The sequence below is a fragment of the Lipotes vexillifer genome, unplaced genomic scaffold (assembly GCF_000442215.2).
Source record: "Lipotes vexillifer unplaced genomic scaffold, Lipotes_vexillifer_v1.1 scaffold1227, whole genome shotgun sequence".
Lineage (NCBI taxonomy): Eukaryota > Metazoa > Chordata > Mammalia > Artiodactyla > Lipotidae > Lipotes > Lipotes vexillifer.
In genome coordinates, this window is record NW_006790683.1 from 194599 (window position 1) to 203147 (window position 8549).

At 43.9% G+C, this 8549-nt stretch overlaps 1 protein-coding gene across 1 annotated transcript in view; it reads right to left on the reverse strand.

The window, feature by feature from the left end:
* The window catches only part of CDCP1 (CUB domain containing protein 1), a 28582-nt gene extending 22153 nt beyond the window's left edge, over positions 1 to 6429 (reverse strand). Inside the window, exons 1-2 of the mRNA XM_007463897.1 lie at positions 6384 to 6429; positions 6018 to 6224 (exon numbers count right to left, since the gene is read on the reverse strand). Coding sequence (XP_007463959.1) covers positions 6018 to 6224; positions 6384 to 6429 — 253 coding nt within the window. The remainder of the gene's footprint in view (positions 1 to 6017; positions 6225 to 6383) is intronic.
* Positions 6430 to 8549: the final 2120 nt, after the last annotated feature.

Genomic DNA, 8549 nt, shown 5'->3' on the forward strand with positions numbered 1-8549 from the left:
TACCCATTTTAACAATGTTAATTCTTCCAATTCAAGAGCATGGGATATCTTTCCATTTCTTTGAATTGAGATTTTCCCCTCTTTTTTTTTTTTTTTTTTTTTTTTTTTTTTTTTTGCGGTACGCGGGCCTCTCACTGTTGTGGCCGCTCCTGTTGTGGAGCACAGGCTCCGGACGCGCAGGCCCAGCGGCCATGGCTCAGGGGCCCAGCTGCTCCGCGGCATGTGGGATCCTCCCGGACTGGGGCATGAACCCGTGTCCCCTGCATCGGCAGGCAGACTCTCAACCACTGCGCCACCAGGGAAGCCCTCCCCTGCTTTTTGAACGTTCGCTTTATTCCACTTTGCTTTTACGAAAGACTTGCATTGGTACTTGTTTCCGCTAACCAAAATAAATCCAAAGAGAATTTTTGCTCTTATGAAAAAAGGTGGAAAGCGAAAAGAGCATTCAGTGTTTGTTTTGCAGGGAGCCATTACAGAGGCAGTGGGTACCCCGAGAGTGGCACCGCCAAGCTCCTTCCCCGGGAACGACACAGCATCTCAGCATCACGCTGCTACAGCTCTGAACTCTGTCCGTGAGCATTTGTGCTTTATTTCAAATTACTTTACACATCCGTTAGCAAGATGTGTCCTAAGGTAATTGCTTCTTTGACTTAACGCCATTTTGGCTTGTGAAAAATGTCATAGGAACACTCTACTTTTGGGATAGCGCGGGTCGGGGAGGGGGGACCCGCACTGTTTTCCAGATTAAGCTAGTCCAGTTGGTGGATCTCTGCCCAGGCCCTACTGGAAGCCAGAGGGAGGCCCTTTGCAGTGGAGCCTGTGCTTTGGGATACATATCCTACTTCCTCTATACCGAAAGAGTCATGATTTCTCAATTTTTAGGGTGCTGCGCCAAGCTCTACCTTTTAAAACTGGTTTTTCCATCAACACACTCATCAACAGACTGAGTACGCTCTGAATGTACAGCCCCTTAATGGCTGGAACCTGGAGGCAAGGTCATCTTCTTGCCTCCTGGCTTTAATGCTGGTGTTTTATTACCACTGCAGTTGAATTTTTTTTTCCCAAAGGCTAACACTTAATGACATCCTTTGTTTCCTAAGCCTTTTTAAAACAAAGGGAGAAACGTTGCTATCAGGGAGGCGCTAAGAGAAAGCAGGCAGCCTAATAGTGAGGCTTTTGTTGTCTCCAGCAGGGAATCTGAAAGGTGCAATGGACTTTGGCCACTGTAATAATAATCTGCAAGTCTTTATTGCTGCTCCAGTGGAGTATCTGAAACTACTGCCGACTCGAAATAGAATTATGGGAGAATTTCAGAGCTGTCTAGGACCTCTGAGGTCATCACGTCAAAACTCTAATTTTTGCAAAGCAGCCCTGGAGTCTGGGTGAGTCGTGTGGCGCTCGCAGTGCACACGCTCCTAGGACAAAAGCCCAGACTGTGTTTGGTCGACTTCCGTTCTTGCCAATGCACTGCGTTGCTTAACCAATAAAACAAGGTTAGATAACAAGGTGACAAATGCAGCTAAAATTATATTTTGTGTGTAGGTAAGGACAGTACCTATTTTTCGGAGCTCGTGGAAACTTCATTGTTTCTATCAAGCCATCTCTTTCATAACTTTTCAACTACACTTCCCATGTGCCCTACTGGGTTCTGTGTTCTTGTGAGATCACTTACCCCTACTAAGGCAGTGGTTCACAGCCCTGGTTCCACACTAGACTCACTTAGAGGACGTTTAAAAAATACACATGCCTGGGACACCCAAGCGACTCTGATTTAATTCCGTACCAAGTACCGGGAGTCAAAAAGGCCCGTCTCTCAGCCATGCCTCTGCCACCAGCCATGAGACCCTGGCGGTGTCAGGTTGTGCGAGCACTTTTTAATTTGTTGCTAAGAGCTTTGTTTTCAGAATGGATACACAGTAAGAGTAGTCAAAATGATGGGCATGACTCCAAGTTTTCTGCTCCCCACCCAGTGCAAAAATGTTAAATAACTAAAATGATTCCTATCCAGAGGAGGGAGAAGTGTAATTTCTGAAGCGATTCACACCTCATTTTCCCCAGCATAGACTTCTACTTTCATTAGCTTTAACGGGGCCATTCAAGAAGGGATGACATTGTAAATCAGTTATACTCTAATATAAAATAAAATTTTAAAAAATAATAATTAAAAAAAAGAAGGGATGACTGCAGAGGGGTTAAACTTTGAAGCTTTCAGAATGTTATTCAGGAAAGGTTTTTAAAAACAAGAGGCAAGCAGAACACTGAACTTGATTCCAGTGTCTAGATTTATAATCTAAAATTTTTATTTTCATAACATTTTCAAAAATTGTGAGCATGGGTTTTTATTATATGGTAAACTGTGTGTGGTCTGTGTGTGAGGCTGGTCTTGTGAGATAAGACTGTGGTACCCTTTTCCTTTTTTTAAAAAATAATATTTATTTATTTATTTGGCTGCGCCGGGTCTTACGTTGCGGCACGTGGGATCTTTGTTGCGGCATGCGGGATCTTTTAGTTGCGGCACGCAAACTCTTAGTTGTGGCATGTGGGATCTAGTTCCCTGACCAGGGATCAAACCCGGGCACCCTGCATTGAGAGGGTGGAATCTTAACCACTGGACCACCAGGGAAGTCCCATTACCCTTCTTTTTCAAGATGGCAGTCACTTTCTTGGCTTAATTGATTGTAAAAGTAATGCATGCTTGTAAAAAAATGACACTACAAAACAGAAAAAAAACAATGAATGTCACCTGTTCCCCTCCCCTACTCACTATAGAAATAATATAAGGCTAGCATTTTGGTGTTTAACCCCCCAGACTTTGGGCTCCATATGATTATGTGTATTCAATAAAGTGGGATTCAACTATACAAACTATTCTACTAAAAGCTGCATTGTTTTCAATGGAACAAAATGACCTGGGGCATCTTTCCATGTCAAATACATAGATTTACTTCATTCTTTTAATAGCAACACAGTATTCCTTTGAATTCTTAGGTATATCAATAGTCTTCTCAGCTCTGTAAAAGCTTCATTGAGATTTTAATTGTAATTGACTTAAACTCATAAATTAATTTGGGGGAGAAATGACGCTTAAAAAATACTGAGATTTTCATCAAGTAACATGGTATATCTCTCCATTTATTTACAGCTTCTCTTTGGTCTTTCAGTAAGATTGTATATTTTGCTTCATATATATTCTATGTATTTATTAAGATTAAATACTTAACTAGAACTTCTGAATAATGGTGACCAAAAGCATGCATAGTGAGAATCCTTATGTTGTTCCTTGATTTATTGGTAACGCTTCTATGTCTGGCTGTTAAATATATTCGCTATCAGTTTTTTTTGTTCCTGGCCGCACCGCAAGGCATGCAGAACTTTCCCCACCAGGGATCGAACCCATGCCCCCTGCAGTGGAAGCATGGAGTCTTTCTTTTTTTTTTTTAATTTATTTTATTTATTTATTTTTGGCTGCACTGGGTCTTCGTTGTGTGCGGGCTTTCTCTGGTGGTGGCGAGCAGAGGCTACTCTTCGTCATGGTATGCAGGCTTCTCATTGCAGTGGCTTCTCTTGTTGCGGAGCATGGGCTCTAGGTGCGTGGGCTTCAGTAGTTGTGGCACGTGGGCTCAGTAGTTGTGGCTCACGGGCTCTAGAGCGCAGGCTCAGTAGTTGTGGCGCACGGGCTTAGTTGCTCTGTGGCATATGGGATCTTCCCAGACCAGGGCTCGAACCCGTGTCCCTGCATTGGCAGGCGGATTCTTAACCACTGTGCCACCAGGGAAGTCCCTGTTATCAGTTTTTGATAGATACAATTTACTGGATTAAGAAAACATCCCTCTATTTCTGGTTTACTAAGAGCGTTTTATTAAAAACATTTAAGACCATCTATTAAGATGATCAAATGCAGTTTCTTCCCTTTCACCTAATCACACAAAGCAGTACGTTAAAACTTCCATCTTCCAGTAAGCTCTCCTGCTCTTGTTGTGTTAGTCTTTTAATGCAATTTTTTGGATTCGATGTATTTATATTTTACTTAGGATTTTTTTGGCATGTGTGTATATTCATAAGAGATTGGTCTATGGTTTTCTTTTTTATGTGGTGGAAGATTTTGACATCAGGGTGGTAAGAGCCTTAGAAAATGAACTGTGAACCTTTACCTCTTTCAGTGCTCTAGACTAGGGTTTGGCAAATGGCCAAATCAAGCCAAACACCTGTTCTTGTAAGTAAATGTGGGATATTCATTGCCCATTTGTTTATCTATTGTGTACGGTTGATTTTGTGCTGTAACGGCAGAGCTGAGGAGTTGTGACAGAGACCATCTGGCACACGATGCCTAAGATATTTACTCTCTGGTCTTTTGCAGAAAAGGTTTGTCAACCTTCCTCTAGAATGGTTTAAATATCATAGAAATTATGTGCTACTTGGAGTTTTATAGGACTACTGTATGAAACCATCTCTAACTAACCCAAACCCTGTTCTCCTTCACATTGGACAATTTTCCCAATCTCCTTGGTTATTTACTTATTCAGGTTTCCTCCCTTTCTTTGAGCCAATCTGGCTCATTAAATTTTCCCTGGAAATCATCCTGTCATTCAGATTTTCACATTTATTATCGTAGTCTCTTACAAGTTTAGCAATCTGCTTTGTATATGTCATTAAACCCACATTTATACATTCAACGCTGTATATCTGTAATTTCTCTTTATTTTTTCCAGGAGACTAGTCAGAGTTTGTTTATTTAATTGGTCTTTACACAGAACCAGGTCTTGGTTTTAGTTATCAAACACAGTTTTTAAAACTGTTTTTTGTTTTGTTTTGTTTTTTGCGGTACATGCGGGCCTCTCACTGCCGCGGCCTCTCCCGTCGCGGAGCACAGGCTCCGGACGCGCAGGCTCCGCGGCCATGGCTCACGGGCCCAGGCGCTCCGCGGCACGTGGGATCTTCCCGGACCGGGGCACGAACCCGCGTCCCCCGCATCGGCAGGCGGACTCTCAACCACTGCGCCACCAGGGAAGCCCTAAAACTGGTTTTCAGTACTTTGATTTCTCCTTTTATTTTTATGAATTCCTTCTTCCTAAGGTTTATTTTATCCTTTTTCTTCTCCCATGATCTATTGCCAATTCATTTATGTTCAGTTAAAGGTGAAGAAGTTTTCTGAGTATGGCTTTGATTAGATCAAAATAGTGTTCTCACTGTTACTGGTATATCTGTTAGTTCCTAGTTGGCATATGCCACCTTAAGATGATTGGGAAAGTATATACCTTTAATTCTTTCTGCCTGATTTTTGTGTCTTATGTCAATCTTCTATCCCAAATTATGGTTAATAATACCAGATATCTGTAGTTTGCTGAATTCTGGTGTGTCATGCACTCTCAATCCATAATTTTATTTCTTCCTCAAGACACCCCTATCGGTTGGTACAATGATTCTTATATTACAGACCAGAAAACGAAATCACAGAGCAGTTAAGTAACTCATATGAAGCCATGCAATCAGGCCACATGATCAGTAGCCCTGGCACTTGAAGTAAAACCCAGCTCCCTCAGCCTGCAAAGCTGCTGTTTTTTCCCATTGTGCCTTGTGGACCCATTTCCCCACTCTTATCTTCTCAGCCTTCCAATTCTTCTGTCCTCCAACTCCCTTGTCTTTTGCTCCTGCTCAGTCAGATGTTTTTAGCACATCAGACAGAGCATCACCTGAGAATCCATAGCTCTGTTACAATACAGTGTGGCATAGTGGTTACAGGCAAAGACTCTGGATCCAGAATACTTGGGTTCCCATCTTGCTGCTACACACCAGCTGTGCCATCTTAGGCAAGTTACTTTCTTTGAGAACTTCCCCTAGGGCTGCTCTGAGGATTAAAAAACTGAAACCATGTAAAGCACTTAGAACTGTGAATGGCCACATAAAAGCTAAAGAGAGCGCGGAGTTTCAGAACAGATCTCACCTCCCTAGCAGTAGAGGCTGGCTTAGCGTGTAAAAGAGAGGCAGGGAGGCCAAACCGTCCATGAGTGCATACTTACCAATATTCTTCTGGATCTCGATAACAAAGTGATTCTCTGGATCCTGGCAGCTAAAGGAAAAGACTACTGTCTCTCCGGCTTTGATGGACAATGGGGTTACCCGTCTTTTAGAAATGATGTGACATAGGTTCGCTGGCAGAGTTGGGGCCCCAGGCTTTATGAGGACTGTAATGTTGCTTCCATGTGGCAGAGCAATCTCATAAGTTTCTGAAGGAAGGAAGAAAAATGGAGTGAACAGGATGATTTAGGGCTGCCAACCTGCTGCCGTCCCCTCAGTTGGTCCAGGAGGATGACCTCCTTGACCCCTTTGTTCCTTCCCCCAGGTCTGAGAAGTGGGATGATGCAAAATGAAAGTATTATCCTCACCTGTGGGCAAGAACCCAGCCACTGAGGGCTGGGCATTGACCCGCATCTCTTATTTGGCTGATTAATTTTTCGAAAAATTAAAAACACTACACCACATCCTAGGTGTCTGGAGCAGTATGTTTTCAGATACCCATCTGTGCAATATTAAATAGAGAGAAACTGCCACATCTCTTCACAATGTGACTATAGGTGAAAGTCCACACACAGAAACCATCTTTCTGTAGAGAGACACGCTTATCTGTAAAGAGCTGCTGTCCCTTGCCCAGGCCACTTCATATGCCCTGTACACACATACACAGTAGTAGAGGCAGTAGTAGAGGCCGGGAAAACTTGCAGAAATTAGATACAAACGTATTGTGTCAGTGAACGTGGAAAGTTAAAGCCAAACAACGCTAATACCTCAGACTGGGGCTCAGCAAAATTATCTGAACAAACATTATCAAGCAAGAGAGATGGAGGTTGGTTACTAAACAGAGGGGTGGGTGCACACCAGTGGGGACGGGGCCCTGATTCACAAACAAGCCCAATCTCCTTCCCATTCCTTTTGCTTTATGGATTTTTAGGTCCTCTCAGACCAAAAGGAAGAGCTACTTTTCCTCTAAGTAGCCACTGTCCCTTCCCTGACTTGGGTTCTGATTGTGGTCTCTGGGTGGCTGATGGGCTGGGAGCAGAGGATGGGAGGCCAGTTGTCTGGCGGAGGGAATCATGGGGCTCACAGAGAGGGGCTGGCGTCGGTGCCTCTGTCCCACCGTGTTCTGCACCAACAGCTGGTCAGCACCGGTTACGGCGCCTTGTGCATGGAGGTGCTTGGTAATTGTTTAGCCCGTAAATAGCAATTTAACCAAAAGCTTTACTTTTTCCCTTCCTTTAAAAATTTTTTAGAATCAAGTTTATTGATATAATTTACATACATTATAAAAGGACCTACTTAAGAGTTTTGACAAATGTGTGTACACATGTACACCACCACAGTCAAGATATAAAGATATTCATTACCCCGAAAAGTTCCCCCAGCGCCCTTTGCAGTCGACCTCCACTCCTGGCCCCAGAAAACTATAAATTAGCTTTGCCTGACTTAGATCTTCCTGCAAAACGGTGTGCTTACTTACTCCCTTTTGTACCTGGCTGCTTCTGCTCAGCGTGTTTGAGAGTCAACTGCATGGATCAGCAGTTTGTTCCCTTTTATTGCTGAGTAGTATTCCATTGTCTGGAGAGACTGCAATTTATTTATCCAGGCACCTGTTCAGTGACATTTGAGTTCTTTCCAGTTCTTGACCAACCTCGTGCTTTCATTTTTCCACAACTACTAGCCTGCTCGAGAGCTGTACTCACTTCTCCTCCCACTCAGTGCATGGGCGTGCCTGTGTTCCCACAGCCTAGCTGCTGTGTGCGATCAAACGTTTGGATTTTTGTCAACCTCCTCTTGTACCCCTCTACCCCACCATTCACTCTGCACCAGAGTGGCCAGCCGGCAGCTCTTTATATAGGGTGGAAATTGATCTCTCAACCTGTGATAATGAACTGCAAAAATTTCCTCCGGGTCATGAGGGAAGAACTTTACCCTCTTTGGGCCTCTGTTCCCTCATTTGTAAAATGAGGGGATTGGGCTAGAAAAGCTCTACCTTCCCTGCCAGCTCATCTGTCATCAGTATCCGAGGAAATAAGAAGCGATTTTGCAAATGTAAGCATTCCCAACTACGGCCCAGCAGCGACACATCTCTCAGAGCACAGGGGCACCAGCACAGCTGGCTTCGTGACTTTGTTTTCAAGAGGGCTCACGTTTGCATTTTTGGAGCAAGACTTCTTATGTCTCTAACCTCAGCTTGTAACCCTCTCCACCTTGGTCACTGTGCTTGGGCCATCTTTGCCTTCTTTCTTGAACATACCAACCTCAGGGCCTTTGCATGTACTGGTCCTGATTTCTAAAATGCTCTTTCTCTAGCAATAGCTGGCTCCTTTTTGTTATTCGGGTCTCAGCTCAAAGATCACCTCCTCAGAGCAGTCTTCCCCAACCAGCTACCCAAAATGCTCACCCCACCCCTACCCCAGCCATCCTGTACCTGCTTTCCCTTCATCCCTACTCTCTTCTCTGAGAGGACCCGTGTTATTTGTTCCCACCTCCCACTATCAGAATGCGAGTTGCTGCCTACAGGAAGGCAGCAGGAA